This window comes from Miniopterus schreibersii (assembly GCF_964146895.1).
Source record: "Miniopterus schreibersii genome assembly, chromosome: 13".
Lineage (NCBI taxonomy): Eukaryota > Metazoa > Chordata > Mammalia > Chiroptera > Miniopteridae > Miniopterus > Miniopterus schreibersii.
The window spans coordinates 14,767,402-14,794,514 of NC_138113.1; the positions used below are offsets into that span (position 1 = coordinate 14,767,402).

The following is a 27,113-nucleotide window of genomic DNA, read 5'->3' on the forward strand; positions in this document are numbered from 1 at the left end:
CAATTAAGTACCCCTTACCACTGTTGGTCACACAGCTGTTCGTAAACTAGACCTCTAGTTTCCCAACTTTTAGTCCAGGTTACCTCCTTTTCTTATCTCTTCATTACAGCCACTAATAACAACCAGCTTTGACTACGTGCTTAGTATGAGGCATGCATTTTGTTCTGCATCTCACACACATTATCTTATTTTATTGCAATAATTTTGTGAAACACCCTCATTTTACAGGTAAGGAGCTCTGGCAGAGATGTTAGGTGGAGTCAAATGGTGCCAGCCAGAAATTTCTAGATGATTTAGTAACTATTGTCATTTGAACCAGCTTTAGAGTTACAAATGCCACCTCCCCATTCAGTGGCTTAGAATCCCCATTGTAAGATTTCTTAGAGTCACTTATATTCTAAGCCCAGGGGGTTCCAGGGGGTTTATTACACATTGGAGTTCACATTGTCTATTGAAGGAGTCCCAGTAAAATGTAGACACCTAAAAAGCTTTGTTATATCGTCTCGAAGGAGTAGCTTCTTCATAAAGAAAGTTTAACAGCTGGAACTTTTGGGCATGTTGCTGACCATGATCTGTGAAATTTTCCAAGAGCTTTGTACTGTGTGGTTTGTGGTAGATAAACGTCTCAGACTCTCAGCTATTATGACAAAACATGTCTGTTGAGGGTGTAGCTTTTAATCTCCTGTACAGAAGCATTAGGAAAATTAAATACTGTTCAAGTAGAATTTAGGCTAAATGTTTATTTTATCTGCTTAGGAAGTTGTGGATTTTAGAATTTTTAGGCAGTTACACAAACATTCTCTTTCATTATGAAATTAAATCATTTTTTCTGTTGTTATAGGAAGTGGCACTATCTTTATGTATTATTTTTAAAGATCAAGAAGTAGCATAGCTTATTGTAAAAAGAGAATTAGTCTTTCTGCTGCTGCTAGCCAGCCACATCCTTAGATGCCATAACTTTCTTTATTAAATGAAAATTTTAAGCTGCTAAACTGCACGGGCACTGGGTTTACTCTGCCTCCCACATCCCATGCCTGTTTGTTGAAAATGTCCAGTCAGATATCCTAAAGTAGCCGAGTTCTATTATACTTCATGGGATGCAAAAGAATTGGACCATCCCCTTTATTTATTTTGTTAACATATTAACTTATAATTTTCAGGTTTATTTCGATTTGTCAGTCCCAGATTTTCCTTATCCGTTAGCTTCTTAATTCTTAATGTGCACTGACTTTGAGAGGGTAGTAAAGTGCACAAAGAGAGAAAATACAGTTCTAACACGAAACCGTAACTTACTCAAGAGCCTCACCTACTGTTTAAACCTTTCTAATTTTTTTTTCATTCCTGTTGGATGGCCCAGTAATAAACCACGATATTTTTATTTTGAATATGTTTAACCTTCACTGACCTTTCCACTATTTGTCCATTTTTGTTTGTCAAAAACTGGGAAATTGAGTAGCTAAGTTTTGTAGAATGTACTTAAAATAAATCTAAGTAGACCTGAGTGGGAAAGAGCCAGAAATGCCCTCATGAATAAAGTACACAAGAGCTAATACATAGATTTTATGTCACTTATATTGACTGCTTGGAATTTTTATTATTTATTGATCTATTTATTTGAGTTCAGTTTCCTTTTATTTTTTTTCCAGTTTCAGATATAATGAAATATAACATTGTATTAGGTTTTTTTAATTTTATTTAGGTTTTTTATTGATTTTGAGAGAGAGGGGAAGAGAAACATCAATATGTGACCTGCCTCCTGCACACCCCCTACTGGGATAGAGCCCACAACCTGGGCATGTGCCCTGACGGGGAATCCAACCAGCAACCCTTCAGTGCATGGGACAACGCCCAACCATCTGAGCCACACCGGCCAGGGCCTGAGTTTACTTTTTAATTTCTTCTGAGTTCTTGGGGGGGGTGGGGGGGGGATGATATATTGAGTATTTTGAACAGTTTCTATATTGTTTATCCTTTACTTTCTGTAAAGTAAAGGTAAGTATTGAATCATTGCAAATTCCTAATTAGTTGAGGTTGAATTATATAAATTATGCATTTATTACAATAAGCAGACCCTTAAAATGGTATATTGGATAAACATGCAAGTGAAACAGGAATCTGTCTTCACATAAAAAAATGTTCATTATTTTAATTTGATTTTTCTAGCGCCAACTTGCAAGTTTACTCTTTGAGTTGGGATGTACCAGTTCAGCCCTTCAGATATTTGAGAAGCTAGAAATGTGGGAAGATGTTGTCATTTGTTATGAAAGAGCCGGGCAGCATGGGAAGGTATGTAATGGTGAAATCCTGTGTGCTGGCAAGAGCCCTCTGTCTTTGAGCATCTTCTCACTTGGTTTGTTTTTTAAGCCTACTTTTGCCAACAGTTCACTTATATTCCTTTTTCTACTTTTTTCCCCCCAGGAATCTTTTTAATGTTTTCTTTTTAATGATTTCTGTTTACGTGCCTGCATGGGTATGTATATATAAAAGACAAGCCGGCCGAAGTTGCTATGGTATTTGATGTCTTAAGAACAAGTAATTGAAGCTTAAAGACACTTCAGATTTTGATCTCTTTCCTTTACTGACTCTCCTCCTATAGGACAACTTCACAGGGAAATATTAGGAATTATTTTCATCATTGCTGGTTTTTCTGATGATCAGAGGCCGTGGGCCTGAAGAAAGGTTGTCTAGGAAGGAGAGCAGCTGCTGGTTCTGTAGAAGAAAATCCGACCCACCCCCCATCCTGGGGCTGAGGAGTGGTTAAGTGTATAATGCACATTTAATCCCACTTTAAATTCAGTCAGGAGGGAAAATGTTGCACTGTTTGCACCCATTATTAATTTATTGTTCTTCCCCCTCATAAATGAGCAAGATTTTTAAAAGAATAAGGAGCTCTGTATTGGGCCTATCTATTAAAACCAACACATTGAAATCATATGTTAATTTTGAATTAAAATTTGAAATCACTTAATTTCTATCATAAGTACAGTGTGAGAGTAAAACCCACAAATTGGGTCATTTATGTCTATAGTCAACCTTTTCCCCTCACGGTAAAAAAGAGAAATAGCAGTACAAGTACATGTGTGCCTGTTTCACAAATACCTTCTAAAGTGTGTCAATTTTAGGGTAGTAGTAAAAGTTACATTCCTTTCACTAACCACTAATGGCAGTGGAGGTCTTTGAATTGTATTGGCTTAAGGAAAAACTAGTTTGGGAATAAACTTTTACTGTAGAAGGTTATGTAATTATAATATTTTCATTCTGGGAAAGAGCTTCATGACTACCTATTCCAGTTCCCTAGTTTTCCACATAAGGAAGGGAGTCTCTAATGATTTGCCTCAGGTCACAAGGCCAGTTATTGACCATTAACTTGAGAGGTTGCATGGCGCAGTGGTTAAAAGCACAGCTCTAGGCCCAGGCTGTCCTGATTCAAATGCTGGCCTTGACCCATTCGAGCCATGTGATATTGGGCAAAGTACCACCCCCCTAATCCCCTTACCCCATGCCCCGGTTTTCTTATCTAGAGGCAGATAATCTATGACCTTACAGGTTTACATGACATAATGTATGTAAAATACATAGAGTGGGGGTTTCCTCATGGTGCTACATGAATGTTTGCTGCTATTACTGCTGCAATTCTAAGACATATTTTTTCACCTTTTAACATCTCTGAATTTGGAATATATCTAGCACTTGATGGCACCTCCCAGTTGCTGTCAGTCAGGTGGCCACCTGACCAGGTTGTCATGGCCTGTGCTTGTACAAGCTAAGTTGTAACCGTATTTCATGCCATCGTTTTGATTGAATTATGTGCACAGTGTCAGTGCTGCATAGGTTGGATGTAATTGCCATTTAAAATTTCTTCAGAAAGATTCCATTATAACTTGGCACTGAAACAAAAAGTTATTGAACACACAGAAAAGGACAGAAGCAAAGTAGAGAAATGGAAATTTGATATTAGGGAAGTAAACATTTGTTATTGGAAAAATCCTCACAATTCCATTTACTTTTCCTTAAAAAACAACTAACTGCTTTGTGGGAGCCAAGAAAGGAAGACACCCCAAAGCAAATGAATTTTGTTCTGCACTGAGATGTATAAAGAAAGGCTGCCATTTAAAATGCCAAGCAATATATCGAACAAAGGCTGGAAAAATTACCAAATTTACCCGAACAGATTGAAAAAATATCACAGCAGCAAAAGGTTGATGTGGTTCATTCAAGCAGTATGTCTTTATTGAAAGCATTTTCTCTTCATTAAAGAGTTAGTCCTGCAATTGATGGCATCTCAAATTTGATGAAATACAGTATTATGTTTCTTCCGGGACTTAAAAATTTTTTAGGGCCCATTGTCTGGCACTGAATTAGTACTCAGCTATTTGTTTAACAAAGGAATGAATCAGCGAATGAATATCTTGACACCACCCCCTTTGAGTCTGATGTAGTTTCCATTACATCATTCTTCAATGCACTAGACTTTTACATTGGTCAGTAAACATAAATAGTACTATATATAAAAATACAGTAATTTTTGAAATAGTTAAGCAAGCTGGTGAATCACAAAACCCAAAGCCCATTTTGAAATATTAAATTCATTTAATTATTTTTAGAAAATATAGAAAGTAGAGAACTTCTCTAACTGTAGAAGAAAAAAATATAATGAATCCATCTCTTTCAGATAATAGATTTGACTATGTCCCTAAAGTAGTTGTGGCATTATTTTTTTTTTAAATTTGCACATAACCTTGTAAGAAATGTCTTATAATAATGATAAATTTCCATGTTTCTAATTATTCTAGAAAATGCGTATATTTTAATTTTTAGTAATGTATAGTTATTTACTTTTTCTTGAGTCTTTTGTGAGTTACAGCCAAACATTTCTCAAAATCTTGATTTTAAAGGTTGATTTTAGCATTTTATTTGCCACAAAAGACTTCCCTTACCTGTTTTTCTTATGCTATATTAGCAAATCAGTTTAACCATAATTCCTAAAAAGTTTTGCTTCAAGTTGGAAGCAAATGTTTTATTTCTAAAACAGCTGAGATTCTTTTAGATTTGGTCAAGTGCCAGTGGTTGTCACTACATTTTGACTTAACTAGAAGTTTGTGAAATTTTAATCATTGAATTCAGTGCTTACTGGCATAATTTCTTTTTAAAAGGCAAATTCGGAAAAGTACCTAGTTCTAATCATTGTGTCTGGTGCTCATTTTTGCACTTGCTATTGTAAGGTCTCAGATTTTCTAATTTAGAAACTACTACAGAAATTCTCATTATTTAATGACCATTGGCAAAACAGTAAAGATTAATTTGGCTTGACCTTGGGGTCAGACCTGGTTCTCATCTGATAGCATGTAATTTTTAAAAGTTACTTGGCATACTGTAGCAGTTTCCCCAAGCCATATGGATAACTTCTTAATTTGTTGAGCAAATTTGGTCCCTAAATGAAGGACAAAGACTGAGCTGGTTGGCATAAGGTGGTTGTAAGGGATGGGGGTGAAGGGAAGGGAGAGAGAATGGTTGGGACCTCTCTTGTTTTCTTGTTTCTAGCAAACAAGGTTTACCTGAGATTATGTAGCCTTTTCTTTCATTATGCTACATTTGCAGATCACTGTAGCCATGAGCTCTTAAAGTATTTTTCTTTAAATTGTAAGTAAATGTTTTTAACATCTTTTTTTTTTTTTTTAAATATTCAGTAAACAAAGACTTTCTCAAGGGAATGAGGAACCAACTGTTGTACCTTTTTTCCTTTTTCTAAAAAAATACATTTTATTGATTTTTAGAGAGAGAGGAAAGGAGAGGGAGAGATAGAAACATAGATGAGAGAAATATCAACATCGATTGGCTACTGGGGATTGAGCCCAAAATTTGGGCATGTGCCCTGACTGGGGATTGAACCAGTGACCTCTTGGTGCATGGGTCACTGCTCAGCCACTGAGCCACACCCGCCAGACACAACTTGGATTCTTTTGGCAGTTGGTTTGGGTTTTTTGGTTTTTTCTGCTAACATAGTTTCTGTATATGATTTAAAAGATTTTCCACAAGTTATTTTCCCACACTTCAGCCAGAGTGATTTTCCTAAAAGACTAGTGTGGTCATTTCATTCCCACATTCTCCAGGATTAAGTCCGAGCTCTTCAGCATGAATGGAAGTCTTTTATGCGACACAATGCACACTGCTTGATGGTCTGACTCCTGCTTACAGTGCTAACTGCATTGTCCCCCACTCTTTTCTCACTGCTTCACCCCTGTTTGTGCTTGCTCATCCCGGTTGTGTTGAAAATTTCAGCAGGACAAAACCATTTCTAATTTCTTAACTTTGCAGCATTGCTTCACCTGAGGACCTTTGTACATGTTGTTGTCTGTCTGGAACTTGCCCCCCAGCTGACTCCTTCCTTTTCTCCAGGGTTCTCCTTAGTGGCTACTTTCTACAGGGAATTTTCCCTGATTCCTCCCTCCCAGAGTTGGTGGTGCTCTCCTGTGTGCGCCTATGACACCTTGTCTACTCTGATTTCCCACTTGCTAGCTTCTCTCACCTACTAGCCTGTAAGCTGTTTAACAACCAGTCTTGCGTCTATCTTGTTTCCAGCTATCTCCCCAAAACCTAGGATAGGCCTAGCATGTAGTAAGTACTCAAAAGTATTTTCAAATGAATGACTGGTAGGTGTTTCACTGAATAGTTATTGCATTGAAGCACATCTCCAAGTAGACAGCCCTTATGGACTTTACGTGTGGTGAAGATACCTCTCCAACCCCTTCCATGTGTTCTCTTTCCAAAAACAAATTATGAGAGCACTCCCCTCCCATTTAAACCTTTTAACTTTAGGAATAGAAATGGGACACGTTTAAGAATAGAATTTTTATCTTGCTCAGTAGATGCTAAAGATGCTGTGAGCATGCTGTTATTACAGAGTGCAGCTTTTGAGTGCCTCTCATGTACTCTGTTCTTTATATAATTATTTTGTCATTTTCATATAATATCTGTAACAACTTATAAAGTATGAGTTGGTAAACCATGCCTTGGTGCGTTGCAGAGTTTGGAACCTGAGCTCAGGCCTTTCTTTTCTCTGAATCCCACACTTTTTCCCCATACCTGCCTTCCATCATGATTCTTGTTAACCCTTAAAAAATTAGATATTCCATTTGTCAGTTAAAACCTGTTGGGCTCACTTGAATGCTAAAAGTAGGCAATGTAGCTGAAAACACTCTATAACTTGGTAATATAAATAGGAGATGATCAGCTAATTGGGTAACTCTGCCTGTTTTTAATTATTCTGTTTTATCTTGGGCCTGGAATATTCATGTTGCCAAGTAGCCTTTGAAAAATCAAGCCCCAGAGCTTGGTGTCGTCACACACATCAATGTAAGAAGCAGTCCGGGAGCAGTTCATGCTGAGTGAGTAGGACTGGGCGCCACGCAGAGGAAGCCTAGCTGGGAATGACCGACGGGGCCGAGTGGAGTGTTTTGTACTTTTTACCTCTCAGTGCTGCTCCTAGAAAAGAATTTAGACTGCTTTCTGCTAGAAGGATTGTCTGGGTACCATCAGAGTGGAAGGTGCTTTGTGCTCTCCTGGCTCTGTCCTGTGGGCCTTACTCACTGTGCTAAGGATGGTAGGTCACCTTTCCAGGGGTCAGTCTCCATCTCTGGGCACCAGCCCCTACTCTGGCAAAAACCAGAATCCATCTTTGCTTCCTGCTTCAGGGAGGAATGCTGGAATTAGAAAATGTGCCTCAAGCTGTTTGAGTTAGCAGCACACACACACACACACACACACACTTTTTAAAGCCTAAAGCTATTGTCAGGTGGCCATATTTGACCATTAGTGCTCCATTAAATTCTTAACCTTGCCTGGCCGGCGTGGCTTAGGGGTTAAGCGTTGACCTATGATCCAGGAGATCTTGGGGTTCAATTCCCGGTCAGGGCACATGCCCGGGTTGTGGGCTTGATCCCCAGCAGGAGGCATGCAGGAGGCAGCCGATCAATGACTCTCTCATCATTGATGTTTCTCTCTCTCTCTTCCTCTCTCTGAAATCAATAAAAATATTATTTAAAAAAATTTTTAACCTGCCTATTTTTCTGTCCCCTTGGTATAAACTTCTAGCTGTTAAACCCACTTCTGTCATTTCTGTAGTCCTCAAAGACACTCTTTGTAGTTAGTACCATCTCTGGGTCTAGAGCTCATTTTCCCCCTTCATTCTTTGCCAGGAGGGCTTCTTACAGTTGTTGGTGTGCCAATTCCCCATTTCTATACACTGACCAGAGGCAAAGTCAGATGAGCACCACTCTTACCATACATTAATTTTCATTTCCTTCTGCTAATTCACAAAATCAAGGCACAAATCACAGCCAAGAAGGGCATATAATGAGTAAGTAGTAGAACTGGCATTTGAAGTGCCTTTCTGACTAAAGGCACCTACATCCATGCAGATCTTCTTACTGTTGGAAGACTAGAATGGATTATGCAACAGTTTTCTAGGGAGATGTTAGAACTGTTTTGCTTGTAAGAAAACCAACATATCCTAGCTTAGGCAAACACAAACCAACCCCACACACAAAGAAACGGGGTGGGGGAGAGGACTTATTGATTCATGCAACTGAAAATTCTTGTAGACCTGTCGTGATAGCTACATCCAGGGGCTGAGATGATGTCATCATGACTTCGTAGCTGTCTCCATGAGGCAGACAAGATGGGCCCAGAAAGCCCAAGTTTAGTAATCCCAATGGAAAAATAGTCAATTCAGTGGCTCTAAAAGAAAGGTCCTACTGAAGACTGAAGGGGGTCATGTGCCCTCACCTCTGATAGAACCACATGGAAGGGGTTCTCTTCGGGCAAGAGGAGTTCTGTTATCAGGTCAGGGAAGGGATGCTGAGTGGGAAAAAGAGCAACTGGTGTCCACTGTAGGGTGGGAGTTGAATGCTCCAGGTCTGAAGTTGTAAGAGGTATTTTGTTTCGCTTACAGAGTGTTTTGAAAAAAGTCAGAGTAAACATTTTCAGGCTATTTCATTAAAAAATCTAGATTTCTTGGCTTCTCTTAAAGAATCAATTGATGTGGAAACACTGGGTCAAATTCCCACATTATTGTACTAATTGGTTGGAGTTGAGCTGTGGCTCCTCTTTTGTATGCTCACTCACCAGCCTGCTTTATTCATTCTCAGCAATTGGCAAAGATCTCTGGGCATGTGAGTGTGTGACCCTTGCTGTGAGCAGTGCAGGTTTCTCAGGTAAAGTAAGTTGAGTGTAATTTATTCCAGCCATAATTGCAGGTTTTCCTTAAGTCTTGGCTAACTTAATTTTAAACTTAGATTCACTATGTGGTCATAGCCCCAAACTTGTATTAAGAATAATAATTAGCTCCATACAATTATAAAATAATACATTGTTGAAACAGCCTAGATATATAAGATATATATGTGTGTGGGTAGGACAGTGATCTTTGGGGTTTGCAGCTGACAAGGTTCTTGCAAGCACCTCAGATGCATTGCAGCCAGTTGCCCATGTAATTCTGACTTTGTATGTCTGGAAGTGTATTTTTGTCCTGTTTAACAGACACTTAGGTGATAACCTCATAGCCTGTAAGGGTGCACATCTGTATTTTCCCAGAGGGAAGCAGCAGCAGCCCATAGCCATAAACACCAAAGCTTTTGCATCCTGCGAAGGTTTCTGGCCACCCATATTTAATATTGCAAAAGTGCTATTACAATCCCTGTGCTTTATTTATGTTCACTAGGCACATCTTTTGTAATTTTTTATTAGATAATAAATTATGTAAATGGAGTAGGTAAGTGGAGGAGGTAGGAGAGCATTTGGAGAGCGTGAAGAAGACTGAGGAATGCAGTGCAGTGAATTGAAGGAAGGAAATATATATCCTGCAAGCATTGCCCAGGGGAAAGATAATTCTCTTGGCAGGACAAAGAGGTGGAGGATCTCAAGGAGGAATAATTGACTTGTAACAGGAAAGTGTGGGATAGGAATTTGAGGAAAGAAGAGGCCAGTTCAGACCAAGTCACTGCTCTGGCATTTCTGACCTTTAGAAGCTGCCTCCCTCTGGCCCTGCAGACCTGTCTTCCAGTGGATAAAATACCTGGAATTGATGTTGTTTGGTAACAAGAAGTTGCCTACCACCCACTCTCTATGTTCTTCATTCTTACAGGCATTTAGGTAGGTATGAGTTGGTGGAGGAAGTATCTGAAATCCTCAGTTACCTTAGCATTTCCAAATGTGAAGTTTCTCATGATTATTTAATCTTTCATTTGCATTTTTTGCCTTCTTTGACAAAGGTTGCGAACACTAGATGTGTTATATGTCTTTGGACTCTGGTGAATCTTCATGGTCTATAATACAGTCCAATTAGAAGTAGAATAAATATTTGTAGAATGGTAGTTTTTGATCCTACAGGTGCTTTAAGGGTATGGTTTGATATTCTGAGTCTCGGATCCTGTTTTAAGTGCGGAATACCTATGGAGTATAATATTCTCTTACAATCCTTTTTATTGCTGTAGGAGGGTGGTAATTTCTCATCTTTTATTTCAGATTTTAGTACTTTAGAGTCTAAAGAACCAATTTTGGTTTGTTTATTTTTTCTTTTGTTTTTCTATTTTCTATTTTATTTATTTACACCTTAATTTTATTATTTTCTTCCTTTTTCTTCTTTGAGTTCAGTTTACTCTTCTTTTTCTAGTTTCTTATCGTGGAAGATTAGATGGTAGATTTGAAATCTTTTTCCTTTTTCAATATAGGCATTTATAGCTATAAATTTTCCTCTGAGAACTGCTTTCACTGCATCCCATAAGTTTTGGCATATTTTATATATAAATTATATATATATATTTGTAATTTATCTCAAAAGTGTTTCTAATTTTCCTGTGATTTCTTTTTTGACCTATTGGTTATTCAGGAGTGTGTTAATTTCTGCATATTAGTGACTTTACCAAATTTCTTTTTGTTAGTGATTTCTAATTTCATCTTACTGTGATTGAAGAGCATACTTTGTATATTTCAGTCCTTTCAAATTTACTGAGACTTGTTTTACAGCCTAACAACAGTGTATCCTGGAGAATGTTCTGTGTACACCTGAAAAGAATGTGTATTCTGCTGTTGTTGGGTGGTGTGCTCTTTAGATGTCTGTTAGGTCTAGTTGGTTTTTAGCATTTTCAAGGCTTCTATTTCTATCCTCTGTGTAGTGTTCTATCCAATTATCCTGTTTTTCAACTTAGTATCTTTGGTTTGGGGCTGACCAGTTGACCAAGGAATCTAAACTTTTATTTCTTTGTCTTAAAAATGGGCATATTAATATCTACCTCTCAGAATTATTGTAGGGATTAACTGAGATAATGTCTTTATCAATGTAGAAGATAAGATGAATGACTAAAACATACCTGAGTAACCCAATCAGATGGCTTACGTTGCACATAGAATGGTGAATCTGAAGTCATCCTATACTGTGACTCAGCAGTCCTGCAGGAGTAGTGTCTGCATTTGTCTTTTGTCTATACCAGCTTAATAGTTACAAGGGAATAGAATTCTTTTAGGCAACCATAGCAATTCCCTGGTTCTCTGACTGTGAAGATTTAAAACACTGAGCGTCACCTGGCCGGGCGTGGCTCAGAGGTCGGTTGAGCGTCGACCTAGGATCCAGGTGATCAGGGTTCGATTCCTGGTCAGGGCACATGCCCAGGTTGCAGGCTGCAGCCAATCAATGACTCTCACATCATTGATGTTTCTATCTCTCTCTCCCTCTCCCTTCCTCTCTCTGAAGTCAATAAAGATATATTTATAAATAAACAAACAAACAAATAAATAAATAAAAATAAAACACTGAGCGTCATTTCCTTTGTTTGAGCTGTGCAATGAATTTAGAAGCAGCCACCCTACCTCACAGTCCTGTGTTCCCTCACAGTGTCTTATCACTCGAAGCACAAAGCCTTGCCTTAGCTGGGTGCTTTATTCTATGTAACCACAGGTGGTAACTTAAGTAATCCTGTTATCACTGGATTATCATGGTCTAACAGTGTTCTACTCTCAGATCACTGAATCCTCATTGTCTTCAAATCCAACCAGATTAGATAACTAATCACAAATGTTCATTTTCTGCTGGGTATGTGGCCTATGAGCACTTCAGTAACCAGTTACTATGATGGGCATTGTTTAATTGCAGACCACAGAATCCACAGAACACTAGAATCCACTAAAGCAGGAAAGAAAGTGAATTAGCCTTCAGAATTTCTGGGAGGGTGTGTGTGTCAAGTTTCAGTGCCACGCTGCCAAGAGAATGCCTTCAAGTACACGGAGTATTTCAGCAAAAGTCCTGCTGAGGCTACAGTCTGTCACACATAATTTGGTTGAATATATCTACATATATGTGAGAGATATATCTATATATATATATATATATTCAGAGAGAGAGAGGTGACCTTACAGTTATTGTTAGATACATTAATAACTTGTATTTTCTGCAAATAAAGGAATTATAGGGGTAACATTTTAAAACTTCATTATTTATTTTGGTTGTTTTCTTGTTCGGCCTGTGTCCTAGATGCATGAAATAACCTGATCATCTCCAACTTTTAAAATAAAATTTTGCATCATGTGGGGTAAAGGATGTATATGTCCTAAAAAAAATAGCAGTTTAGTTATTTCTGTTGTTATTTCTAGGCAGAAGAAATCCTTAGGCAAGAGCTGCAGAAAAAAGAAACGCCAAGTTTGTACTGCTTGCTTGGAGATGTCCTTCGTGACCACCGTTACTATGACAAGGCCTGGGAGCTGTCCCAGCATCGCAGTGCTCGTGCTCAGCGCTCCAAAGGCCTCCTTCACCTGCGAAACAAGGAGTTTAAGGAATGCGTGCAGTGCTTTGAGCACTCGGTGAAGATCAATCCCATGCAGGTTAGACAATTCACGAAACCCCAGCTGCTCTCAACACTGACAGTTTTCTTTGATTTCGATTCTTATGGAATGAGTACCCATTTTCTGTCCTAATGGCTGGTGAGATAGTCTTTTGAGAGCTAAGAACTTAGTCTCTGATACACTTCTTATTTGTCAGCAAAAGTGGACTTTATGTTGTTTCTGTCTTACTGAGTTTCTGTTGTGTTTCTCTTAGTGACTTTCTGTTTCATTTTGTTACTTGTTAGTTTTCCTTAAGGCAAATGCAACTATTAAAATTAGGTTCCATTTTGGAAAGATAGGTTAGGAAGGAAATGTATCAGAAGTAAAATTACAGACAGTATAGGACTGCAAGGAATTGCTGAAATCAATAATGAAAGAAAAGCTTTTATACAAATGGGGTAACAGAATGGGTTGTTGATTATTGTAAGAGAAAATGTTTACCAAGCATGTACTGTGAGCGAGGCACTTCATTGGACATCTTACCAGTATTTGAACCCAGATGGTCTGACTCTGGAGCCTGCACTTCTTTCTTTTAAGTTGTGGTAAAAAGCATGTCACAGAATTTTCCATCTTAACCATTTCTAAGTGTACAGTTCAGTAGTATTAAGTATGTTCACATTGTTATGTGAGCATCACCACCATTCATCTCCGCAATTTTTTTCATCTTGTAAAACAATCTCCTCTTCCCCCTTCCCTCTAGTTACTGGCACCCATTCTTCTTTCTGCCTCTGAATTTGACTACTCTAAGTACTTCATATGAGTAGAATCATACAGTATATTTCCCTTTGTGACTGTCATAATGTCCTCAAGATTCATCTGTGTTGTAGCTTGTGTCAGAATTGCCTTCCTTTTTAAGGCTGAATTCCATTGTATGTATGTACCACATTTTGTTCAGTCATTCATCTGTCAACGGACACTTAGGTTGCTTCAACCTCTTGGCTGTTGTGAGTAATGTTCCTATGAACATGAGTATGCAGAAGTGGTCATTTTTTAACTAGTAGGCTCAGAGCATGTCTTTTACGTTGAAAAAAAATCAGAAGTACATTTTTTTATGACAGGTTAAGCTAATTGCTTACTTTCCTCACTCTGAGTATTGAATATCTTCCAAGTCAGCTGGCTGGGAAAAGCCTGGAGAAGAGAGTAGGACAGGTGTAAGCACAGAATATCAGCAGAAATTGACAGTTGCATTTGGCAGCAAGGATGCTTAAAGCATGCTAGGGGCTGGTTTTTGTTGACAAATTGCTCTAAGTCAGTGCCTCTCAACTGGGGATACTTGTGCCCCCCAGGGGGCATTTGGCAATGGATGGGGGGCTCTAGTGGCATGGTAAAGAATTATCCAGCCTGAAATGTCAATCATGCCAAGGTTGAAAAATCCTGCACTAAGTTGATTATATCTAGACTTTTTTTTTTTGGTAGAAAATAGAACTCAATATTGTGCTATTAAATTTTACGTTTATGGGAAACTATCATATCCTTGCTTATCTTAGTAGCTACCTCTGCCTGTTACCTAACCACAGCTGCCATAAAGAGTGGGGGAAAAGAATTCCCCCCCTTAACCTCCCATAGTCTAAGTTAAATCAGTGCCAGGCACCTCACAGACATGAGTCATTCTCTCAAGCACTCTTTCCAACATCTGAGCATTAATATTTCCTCCTGCCTCCCTGGCTGCTCTTTCTCCGTCTTTGTTGCTTCCTAGGTGTGCCCTAGGGCCTGGTCCTTGGGCCTTATCTCTGTCCACACTCTCTCCCTTGGCTCATCTAGTCCATAGCTCTTAATACCATCTTTACACTCACAACTCCCAAAGGTTTATTTTCAGTCTAGCCTTTGCTCTGAATTCTAGACTTCTGTATCTAACTGCTTCCCCAATTTCCCCATTTGTTACTCTAACTTACACTTCCAATATCTGAAATACTGTCCTCTCCCTCCTGAAAACTTTCCCTGCCAAGGTCAGCTTCATTTGATCTTAGAGGCATCCTTGATTCCTCTTTCTCTTCTACCACACATCTGATCTTAGCAGAGCTGACTTCCAAATACATGTAGAATCAGACTATGTCTTACTACCTGCCAACATTCTGATTCAAATCCCTAACTGTCTCTCACCTAATAATATATTATCTTTAACTGGTCTTTGTCTCTATGCTTGTCCCCATCTGTCTGTCCTCAACAAACATCCAAATCAGTCCTTTCAGATGTGAGTCAGATGTGTCATTCCTCTGCTCCATCACCTGATGACAATAGCCAGAGTCCTTCAGTGGCTCTCAAGGCTTTCCCCAGCTTGGCTCCTGTTGCTTCCTTCCCTTCCCTCCTCCCATTTCCCCCCTCACTCTCCACATGTTGACTTCTTTGTACTCCCCTGAATATTTTAGGCACATTCCTGTGTCAGGTTTTAGTGCCTGCTCTTCCTTTGCCTGGAATGTTCTTCCAGATATCTGTGCACCTTGCTTCAAAGCCCCATTCAAGCCTTTGCTTAAATATCACTTTCTCAGAGAGGCCCTCTGTGATCATTCTATTTTAAATCACACCACCGCCTTATACTCCTTAATTTCCTTCCCTGCTTTATTTTTCTTCATAGCACTTAGAGCCTTTAATATTACGTAGAGCTTATGTTTAAGAAATTTTGTTTCTCCTCCACTAGAAATAAGTCCCATGAAGGCAGAAATTTTTACCTGTAAGTTTTATTTGTATTTTTCTAGTGCTATGACAGTGCCTAGCACATATTAGGTATTCAATAAACGTTTGTTGAATGAGTGAATAAATAATATCTTTAACCAATTATTCAGTCAAATATATACTAATTGTCTGCTGTGCACACAATGTTGCGCCAAAGGATGAAGCCGTAACAACGGGTCACCAGGCAGTTCTGCTTGTACCCTCTGGTACCGTCTAGTGAAATGAACACAGATAAAACTAGCCAATTACATGAGGCATCAAAGAAATATCATGTGAATTACTTGTAAAGCACTAGTTATATAGAGGCCACAGAGAATGTTTCTGCCCTCAGTAGACATTGGAGAGGATGTTGAACTTGGCCTTAAAGGACAAATAGTACTTAAAGAGGCCAAGGGAAGGGCAGTGGTGATGGGCAGTCCAGGCAGGTGAACAGTATGAGCAAAGCCCTAGAAACAGAAAAAGAAGGGGTGTGTGTTGGAGGAATGGAGGGGTAAGTGAATAGGCTAGTTTTTTAGAGTCAAAGGGAATAGAGCAGCTCCAGTGGGAAAGCTAGACTGGAGCCAGATTACAAAAGGTCTTAAATGTGAGGCTAACCTCTCTGACTTTTTATTTGGCAGATAGGGGCCATTGAAGGGCTGATTTATGTTTGGCTTCGTTTTGGATGAAGGAATGTGGTGCACATAGAGGTAATTTAGGAATATTGCCTTGGCAGCGCGATGGCCACGGAGGATACTGGATGGGGCAGGGTTAGGAGACTGCGGCGGCAGTGTAGCATGACCTGGTCAGTGTGGACGGGGAAGGAGGAGAGGGGATGGGTGTGAGGGAATTTGCAAGGGAGGACTTGACAGGGCTTAACCGTCTTATTATATAATTTTGAATTAATTACTTAGCGAGACAAAAAATAACAATTGTTCAAAGCAGTACAAACAGATGTTATGTGAGGATATTTTGCAGTTTGTCATATGGATCCAATTCAGGCAGGCTGGAACCCATGCCAAGATGTGCAGGCATTTGATGCTGCAGTTGTACAAACTACTGCGAGAGGCGAACTTGGACACCACGGACTTGTTCTGACTGTGGTCCAAGTTTGAACTGTCTCTGAAGGACAGCTCCTACATGCTATTATCTCCTTTAAGTCCTGGAATAAACGGAAAACAGGAAAACCGAATTTAAAACATTCTACTCTCTTCTCCCACATGTCTGTGCAGTTAGGTTTAATAACAAAATTTAGGCAAAATGAGAGTGATAGCTGAATGGCCTTTGTGCATTATAATGACTTTCTGAAATCAAATTGGTATAAAAATATGAGTGTTTGGTCTTTTATATCAGGGATGGTCTGCAAAACTAATCGCATCATCTATGGTGTTTTTGTTAGAGAACCAGAAGACGTGTGCACCATTTACAGCATTTGTGCTTTGGAGATAGCTAGCTATCATTCACTTAGAAATTCATCAGATAATGTCAGTGACATGGTATCAGAATTAGATATGACCAAGGAACTGATTAAAATATATGAATACCTAAGCAAAATTAAAGTAATATTAATTCTGTAAAACTGCAGAAATGTGCAGATATCACAAATGGATAGCTTGATTAATGTTCCTTTTGGTAGTTTTAAATGTTCAGGTAATCAGCATTAAAACATTTTTAATTTTAATGTACAGTGTTTTTATTTTTCAAAAATAATTTTACTTTTGAAAAAGTTTTTAAATGTAATGATCATATAGATCCCTGACAGAGTAAAACCAATTTATTTATCAACAGTTTGTTGGCCAATAAATAAGATCTTTTTTAAGTCATACAATTTTAATTCTTTTTAATGTCCCGTTTCCCTTTCAAAAATGTTGCAGTTTGAACAGTACATTATGTGGTTGCCTAACCACGTGTTACCGCGATCCTCTTGTGTACTAGGCATGGACGTGGGAACGAATTTGGCCGAGTCAAACTATCAGCAGGGAGCAGAGCGTTTCCGCTGGGAAGTGATAGGGACAGAACTCGTTGCGGAAGGGTCTTAAATGCCTTTCTTCAGGGTTATCTAACCCTCTGGATGTGGAAGTCTGTTGTGGTTTTGAATAAAAGAGTGAAATGACAAGAGTGGTATGATAGGGTGTTTAAATAGAGAACGAGTGTCATGGGTGAGTGGCCAGGGGCTGTGGCAGTGAGGGTGGAAAGATGGAATGGGTGGAGCCTCATCGTAAAGGGAAGCTTTCTAGGCCTTACTCATTGAACCGGCAGGATTGAGGGAATCCAAGAGGATGTCAGTGTGCTCAGTTGTCTTATTAAAAAGGAAAATGTCCCTATTGATAGATACAGAGACTTCAGGAGGACAGGAAAATACCTTTTGCATGGGAAGATTGTGTGATTTTGGATGTTGACTGTGAAGACATGTTGCTGTGTCTAAGCAGAGATTTCTGATAGTTCACTGAAGCCCCTAGAGAGGCCAGAACAAAGCCTACAGACTGGGCTTCTCTGTGGAGTGAGGCGCAGCCTTGCGCGTGAGTGAATTCTGTACAGAAACTGTGTTGGAAGAGACCACCAGGCAAAACCCGACTCGGGGCATCTCCAGCAGTGGGAGGCCGGGAGAAGAGAGCACCAGGGACACAGGAGTCAACCCAAATGCTCCAGAGTTTTGATCAGAGAGACAGAAGGAAACCAAGGGAGGGATTCATGGAAACTAAAGAAGATTATTGGTGTTTTGGGACAATCAGCACATGACAGGGAGTGAGTCTCTGCGAGACCAGGGAATTTTAGAGAAACTGAGGTGGCCATTCCTAGCCCTTCTTACATAAGAGCAGACTTCTGTGATATAACTCCATGGCTTTAATGATCCTGGGAGCTTATACCCTCTTGATTTGTAGGGGTTAGCTTTATCTTTCATTTTAGTGTTTGAAAGAAGAAAATGTTTTTTGAAATAGATTAGAGAGTTTCTCTTGTGAACTTGTATTTGTTGTGGTGGGAAGGCTCAAGGAGGTTGGAGCTTACATTCCAGTGGAGAAGACAGGATGAACATATGTGAATAATATGTAGAGAAAAAAGAGATTCTTTCCTTTTTGTTCTTCATTTCTCATATTGGTAAGCAATAAAAAAATGAAACTCTTAAGGTCTAACTCGCGTAACTGCCAAGAAATACAAGCCCTGGGATAACATCTGGGCCGTAGCTGTGACGGGGTAGAGAGGAGGGCAGGAGCTTTGCTGCAGTAGACCTAGTTCTGAACCCTAGTAATCCCAAGGAATGTGACAAAGGTGAGTCGCTTCATTTTCCTGGGCTTCAGTTTCCTCATTTGTAAAGTGGAGATTATAATCCCTATCTCAGTTTGCTGCTGGGAAAACTAGAGCTAAGGTATGTCAAGTATCCCATGTAATTCCTGGCTCATAGTAAGTTCTCAGTAATCGATGTTACATAGTGGGATTTTCCCATCCTACCTGTTACAGTGTGGTAGTAATGGTGCTGGAAAATCATTGTTGCCTCTTTATCTGGAGCCTAAAAGTTGGGAGACATCTCTTAACAGGAGAGTCTCAAATGTGGATGACACACCAGCGCCTGTATTATATTACCTCGCACCATGCCTTCTCTGGAAAGAGTGGGCAGATGTAAGAACCAGGATAACCAAATCTAGGACAGGAATAAGAGGAGGGCATTAAACAATCAATAGCCTGTCTAGTGAAAGAAAACCATGTGCATAAAATTCCCCCGATCCTTTAGTTTAGAGGAAGGCACTGAAATAGAAAAGCTGGCAGGTGACTTAGTAAATGAGAAGTCTGGTTACAGAAGAGTCGGTGGTAGACATTTTTTAAAACTGAGCACCCCACACCACTTTAGGAAAAGCTACCAAAGAACATTGATATCACTCTTGGATTTGGCTACGGTCATTTCCTGTTTAACAAAACCACATTCAAGAACTTATCTGCATTTGGGGTCATGGGAATGAGTCAGGGATGTAGAAAGGAGAGAATGGAGCGTGAAGCTTGGCTGTAGGATTCCATTAAAGCATGTTAAACTTTATTATTTGTGACCTGAGAGAAATTCAGTCAATCCTGTAAGGAAAATTAGCAAAAAGTGTGTAAGGAAACTGATTATTCATTCATTCTGCAGAAACCTTGGAGGAGGAAGGAAATTTGAGCAGGAGGCTCATAATGAAAGAAAGGAAATTGTAACATACAGGCTAATGGCACCTATTGCGGATGTACTTTAAATGCCCTTGTAAAAATTAACTTTTTAATTGTGAAACTAATCCACACCATTGTGTAGCGGTACTTAGTCTCAGCTAGCCTTCAGAGTCGCAAGCTTTCATTTCCACTTTAATTATCGAGGGTTCATAAGCATTGCAGTCACTCTCTTCAGCACACATATCGCACACCAGGAACCATTGTGTGGCTTTGAGTAAATTACTTCCTTTCTAGGCCTTGTCTTCCTCTTAGCCTCTTTTGGATTGATTCCTAAGGCCTCTAATTGAACAGATTCCCTCCTAACTCCTCCTCACACCTGCTGATCCTAATACTGTTCTATCTGCATAACCAGTGTACTTATTTTGCCACTAGATGGCACTAATGTACCTTTGAACTCTGTCACCTCTGGGTTTTCAGAATCCGGTCTGAAGGAGCCTTGGAATTTTTGTTCTGATTCCAACCCCCCTATGAACCTGGAGATTGTGGTTTGATTCCTGGTCGGGGCACATGTCTGGGTTGCAGGCTCCATCCCCAGTTGGGGACGTGCAGGATGCAGCCGATCAATGACTCTCTCATCACTGATGTTTCTCTCTCTCTCTGTCTCTCTCTCTGTCTCTCTATCTCTCTGTCTCTCTCTCTCTCTCTCTCTCTGTCTCCCTTCCTCTCCCTGAAATCAATTAAGATATATTTAAAAAAAAAAAAATTGAGGAACCGAGTCGCAAAGGTTAAGTGACATGGCCAAGGTCACATAGTTACTTAGAACCTCTTGAATCCCAGGCATCCATCTTTCCATTTCACTGTTTCTCTAGGGAAACTTATTAGGGAAGTTTAAAGAGAGACCATGTTCTTAACCATTCCTGTTTTTTGTTAATTATTTTAAAATAATTTAAAACCCTTCTTTAAATATACATATTATCACATTCAAAATAAGTAGTTGGCCTGCTTGTGTTTCATGCTGGTTCCCTCAGGAAAGAAAGCTGCAGTGTCAGCTTGTAGAGATGATCGCCCAGCCTGTGACCAGCTTGCCCTCCCAGTTTGCCCTGAGATAAGCCTGCAGAAACCTCAGACAGAGCCTCTGTCAGATGACCTTTCTGTGTCCTTCCCCAGTCCCTTTGCTGAGAGGTTCGCCTTTCAGCTTTTCCTTCCAGCCACACATGTCATCGATCTTCTGTATCATCTTTGTCCACCTGCCTACTCGAGAGTTTCGGGGCAGGGGGAAGTAGATATACCCTGGATCTTAAAAAATTGGTCTTCTCAGTTTTCCAGCAGCTGTTCACTGCCTCCCCACCTCAGTCGGTGACAAGGGTGGTATTGCCATAAATCATGGCTGGGGGGCAGAACAGGGTAGTGGGGCAGTGTGGCTATGCAGAGAAGATGCGGACTCCAGAGTCTCACAGACCCGGTCACATCTCTGTACCCTCTTGCTGGCTGGCTGACCCGCCCTCCTCTCTTGGGAGGGCGATGGTTGCTACCCTGAGAGGCTGCTGTGCGGATTGGTGGGGTGATGCACCGAAAGCTCTGCTGCCAGTGCTTGGCACACAGGTAAATGCTCATTAAGTGCTGATCATTGTGGTCGCTGCTGTATAGAGAGGAACAGGGCACTGTAGTGTGTGACAGGTAGGAGCCCAAAGGTGGGCTCAGCCAGAAGAGCTAGCTTTTTATTGTAGAAGGAGGGAGGGATGCAGGGTATGCCAGGCTCTGTGCCAGTGTTTCAGACAAACTGTGTTGAACTGTGCTGCCCGATATGGTGCCCACCGGCCACATGCGGCAGCTGAGCACTTGAGACATGGCTAAAATTGAGATGTGTGTTGGATGTGCATCAGATTTCAAAGATGAAAAAATGTGTATAGTATGAAAAAGGAGTGTAAAATATCTCAATAATTTTGTATATTGATAACATGTTGAAATGGTATTAAAATTAATTTTAAATATACATATTATCACATTCAAAATAAGTAGTTGGCCTGCTTGTGTTTCGTGTTATTAAATGTTATTAAAATTAATTTTACCCATTTATTTTTACTTATTAAATGTGGCTACTAGAAAATGTAACAAGGCTAGCATGATGTTTCTGTCTCATAGCACTGGGACAGAAAATAGAGATCTTTGGTGCTCAAGCATATACAACTCTAATTTGGGGAATCATGAGGTTTTGGGGGGGTTTTTTGAGGTTTCTTTTGGCTTTTTCTTTTATGATGTTCTCCTCTTAACAGCATGACCATCCCGAACCAAGATGCCAGTCGCTATTGGTAGTAATAGTTTAAGTACTGTTAATAGTGTACTTTATAACTGATGAAATAAATACACAGATTTTGACACTTCCAACTTGGTTAGAATTAGAGACCTTGTTTGGTATGTTGTTTTGTAAGTTAGCGTCAGATTTTGGCCCTCTCAGGTTGTGTCATGTTCAGTGAGTGTGGTTTGGTGCATCGGAGCTCTTTTCATTTGATTCTATACCTAACCAGACGAAAGCAAAGAGTAATGAACTAATTTTTAGGTTGCCGTAAGTCCTTTCATTCAAACAGGTGAATTTCTGTTTCAACCTGGTACCTCTGTTCCTCCCCCCTCCTACCAAACACACCCCCACCCCCTTTTAAACTGTCACCTAACCCTCTAACTGAATCTGTTCTCCATAGAACTCTTTATAGCCTCTTGTGAATTCAAGGCAAAGTGTTGTAAACAGCCCAAGGATGTTTGCTTTCTAAGCCTTATCTCTAATTACCAGCTCAGAATCTTTACCTGCTTAAAGAACTTTCAGGCCTCAACTAGCCATAGGGAACAAGTTTTGTGAGAGTTGCTGGGGAGGAAGGATGTGGGGGTAGCCTCCCACTCTGCCTCTGTGGCAGGCTATGGACAGATAACCGAGCACCTCATTTCCTCTCCCACCCTGAGGTGTTCAACCAAGTCCACCTGCTGGCTCACTGCCTTTGTCCTGGAAGTCGGGGAGAAAGTGGACTGCCTTCTACTGGCCAGATCTGAAAGGAAAGCAAACTGACTGTAACAGCTGCATTCTGACTAATTTCATTGAATTTTTATGAGCTTTATCTTTACTTTGATATAGGCTATTGAATTTTAAGGAAACTCTGTGAAGTAAAGATTTCGTTTGTAATTTCAATAGCTACTACCTAACTTACCTGTTTTCTAAATCTCTGTGTTTACAAACCTTATTGACTTAAGATTTTGAGATTCTGAGCCTACTTTTTCTCAGTTATTTTCAGGCATTCCTCAGCGGATACACACTAGGGTAGTAAGAGTAGGCAGTAAACTGCTTGTGGTCTAAAGATGAAAGCAAAAACTTTCCTCAAGTTTGTGGTACTCTCATCATCTGTGAATCTGCTGATACTTTGTATACTTTTTACATAGTTGGTGCTCAGTAGATTAATCCCACACTTACAATTTCAGGGTTTATAAACAGGGCTCTCCATTGCATTCATGGAGTTTGGTTAACATACAGAGTGGTCTTGCTCAGCAAAAGATGTGCAGTGATATTGCACATGCTTTCAGTGTCATACTAGCTTTGAAAATTATATGGAAAAATTCATCTCCATTTGCAAAATTTCCATACATGTACATTCCTTATGAAATGTAAGGCAGATATTGATTATATAGCTCTGCGTTCTTTACAGTAGTGTTTATTGATAGTATCTTGAATAATGTTCAGATTACATCCTATAAATGTCTCCGTGTGTTCGAATGACTGACTTTCGGTCTTACAGCTCGGGGTATGGTTTTCTCTCGGCTGTGCCTATTTGGCCTTGGAAGACTATGGAGGGTCTGCGAAGGCGTTTCAACGTTGTGTGACTCTAGAACCCGATGTAAGTGTGTTTGGTTTTCTTATTACAGCTCTAAGTTGGTACTCTTTAAGTTATTCAAATTGTACTGTAGTTAAATTAGTAATTCCTGTGGGTGTATGGTTTAGTTGGAGAAATCCACGGTACAACATTGTATCACGTTAACCATGCTGTATTGCTCACTTGCATTTTTACAAACAGGGAAGATATCATGTGTTCTCATCACAATGAAAAAAATAGAAAAAAGAAGGCCAAAAAATTCAATTGTTCTATATTGTATGTTAAAAAGAACAGCATTTCTTTTTGTGTTGGAGGAAAGTCTACCTTGGACAGAAGGTCACACATTTAGGCATATGATTTCTAAATCTAGCAATAAATGTCTTCTCATAATGGCTGTTATTCATGGTTTCCTTTAGAAAATAATTTTGATAAAACAATTTTTTAACATACTTTGCTGAAGTATAAAGTGGCACATATATTTTGTCACTCACTAACATGTACTGCCTTTGTTAATTACATTATTAGAAAGCTCTTTTAGTTTACAATCTTTTAATATTTAACAGCTTTACTGAGATGGTAAGTAATTCACATACCTATAGCTCATCCATTTAAAGTGTACAATTCAGTGATTTTTTTCGTATATTCAAAATTGTGAACCATCACCACAATTTTAGAACTTTTTTTTTTCTTTCTGGTTGCATAGGTATTCTTTTTTTTTTTAAATTTTATTTTTGTTTAAAATATCACAGATGTTCCCCCCTCTCCCCAATGACCCGCTCCACCCCACCCCACGCCCCTCTCCAGTCCCTCTCCCCACCACCGTCCCTGTCCCCAGGCTGCGCATATATGCACACAAATTCCCTGGCCACTCTCCCCCCCCCACCCACCCGCCCCCCTCCACCCTAGAACATTTTTATTATAATAAAAAGAAAACCTCTGTACCCATTAGTAGCTACTCCCCATTTCTCCCAGTCACATGCCGCCTCCCACCATAGCCCCTGCCCCCAGCCCCGGGTAACCACTAATGTACATTCTGTTTGTGTAGATTTGTGTATTCTGGACATTTCACATAAATGGAGTCGTATGCTATGTGGTCTTTGTGACTGGCTTCTTTCACTTAGATTGTTTTTATAGTTCACCCCCGTTGCATGTATCAGTACTATTCTTTTTTATGGCCAGGTAATATTCCATTGTGTGGGTATATTATATGTTATTTATCCATTTATCAGTTGATGGACATGTGGACTGTTTCCACTTTTTGGCTATTAAGAATTATGCTGCTGTGCACATTCATTTACACATTTTTGTGTGGACATAAGTTTTTGTTTCTCTTGGGTATATACCTAGTGGTAGAGTTACTAGATCATGTGTTAAGTCTGTGTTCAAAATTTTGAGAAACTGCCAGACTGTCTTCTAAAGCACCCATTTAGATTCCCACCAGCAATGTATGAGGCTTCCAATTTATCAACATCTTTGTCAATACTTACTATTTTCTGTGTTTTTTTATTATAACCATCCTAGTAGATAGTATATCATTGTGGTTTCAATTTCCATTTTTTTGATGGCTGATGATTTTGAGCATCTTTTCGTGTGCTTATTGGTCACTTGTGTATCATCTTTGGATAGATGTTTATTTACATCCTCTGCCCATTTTTATTTATTTATTTATTTTTATTTATTTATTTATTTTTATTTATTTATTTGTTTGTTTGTTTATTTAAATATATCTTTATTGATTTCAGAGAGAGGAAAGGAGAGGGAGAGAGAGAGAGAAACATCAATGATGAGAGAGTCATTGATTAAGCCCCCAACCGGGCATGTGCCCTGACCGGGAATCGAACCCTGATCGCCTGGATCCCAGGTTGATGCTCAACCGCTGAGCCATGCCCGGCCGGGCCACATCCTCTGCCCATTTTTAATTGGGTTGGATAGCTCAGTATTCAGCCAAAACTCAATGAGATGCTTATTGAGATTCCTGGAGCTTATTCTCTGTGCAGATTTCTCTTCCCTGGTATTTTGTCCTGCAAATTCCAGCTACCTTTTCAGCCCTGAACTTTTAGACTTGCTGTACTTTGTTTGGTTTCTACCTCTCTGGAAATACCTCTAATTAGAAGCCTCGGTTGATTGTTAAGATACCTCACTTGTTTACCCTGCCTCAAGGATCACAGTCCTGTGATCCAGCCAGTTGTCCAGCTTCTTGAAAACAGTTTCCTATGTTTTGTCCAGTTTGTAGCTTTTTATGGTGATAAGGCTACTCTGGTACTAACTGTGCTGTCTGCAAGCAGAGGTCCATTGCCATGTAATTTTTAAATTGTGTATGGAACTTGAGAATTATATTCTCTACATTTTATGAAAAGCAGAACAAAGAGGAACAAACATACTCATATTGTTCTCGTTAGAATCAGCATTTACATAAAAGCTTTAATGTATTTTTGCCATTGATGGAGGAATGGGTAGAGAAATGCGTTTGATAAAATACTTAGGAATAGCAATGGAGAACACATGCTCCTCCATTCTCTTCTGATGAAGGATGATGGTAAACTAGCAGAGCCTTTTAAGATAGGAAAAACAACATTCTGCATGTTCTTGGGTTTGCTGTAAATCTATATATTGTGTAAAGTATGTTGTAAATTGTCCCACTATTTTGTAAATCTTAATTTGGAAATAAAATCTTAACTAAATTTCAAATTAGTGCTTAACAGTTGTATCAACTTGTTGACTATTTTTGTGACTTTTTCATGCTAAATTATAAAAGTTACATTTAATTTATTTCATTTTCTCATACACCTGTAAGCATACCTCAGTGAAAATTCTGATTGTAAGGAGCACATCTTAGACTAGGAAAATACGTTATAATTTTGGTTGTAGCAGTTATTTTACCTAAATGAGAATAGTCTATAACTGGGTTCTCTGTCGTTTCAGAATGCGGAAGCTTGGAACAATTTATCAACTTCCTATATCCGACTAAAGCAAAAGTAAGTACATCAGACAAATATGAATAACTTTGCTTCCAAAATAAGTGAATGAGATTTTCTTCAACTGAATACTGGAACATCGGGCCTTAGAGTCTTTTGACTTCTAAATATAGTTTGTTTCTTGAAAGCCTTTAGTATGTAATAAAATAAGAAATGTTATTTGAAGCCTTCCTTGCTACAGGTTTTGCATCCACAATTTCATTACGTGAGAAGAGCAAGCATGCTTTTTAGTTGGTTGACTCAACTGACAGATTCTTATTGATTACTAGACATTATTGAGAAATAGAAATATGAACCAGTGTCTTTGGGGAGTGTAGGTTTAAAAAAATAAAACTGTATGCCATATTATTTTAAAAATTAATAAACAATATAGATAGTGTGTGGTAAATATTAAGTGAGAAATACTAAGAGGGCTATAATAATAGTGGGTGGTATTTGCAGAACACTTAGTCTGTGCCAGACATCTCAGAAGAGAGCAGGTGTAATGATTCTGGTTCAGACACGCTTCTGAGAGAATATTGGAATCAAGCTAAAATTTGAAGAATGGGTAGAGGGCACAGAGGAAAGATGCTCAGACAAGGGGTTTGATCCAATGCAGAGTGACAGGATTGAATGCGACACCTTAGCAGAGAGGAAGTGA

General features: G+C 39.3%; 1 protein-coding gene across 1 annotated transcript in view; it reads left to right on the forward strand.

The window, feature by feature from the left end:
* The window catches only part of TTC27 (tetratricopeptide repeat domain 27), a 104,718-nt gene that overhangs the window by 60,155 nt on the left and 17,450 nt on the right, over window positions 1-27,113 (forward strand). Inside the window, exons 12-15 of the mRNA XM_081156906.1 lie at window positions 2,164-2,286; window positions 12,643-12,870; window positions 23,424-23,522; window positions 26,421-26,473. Of these exons, the coding sequence (XP_081013032.1) occupies window positions 2,164-2,286; window positions 12,643-12,870; window positions 23,424-23,522; window positions 26,421-26,473 (503 nt within the window). The remainder of the gene's footprint in view (window positions 1-2,163; window positions 2,287-12,642; window positions 12,871-23,423; window positions 23,523-26,420; window positions 26,474-27,113) is intronic.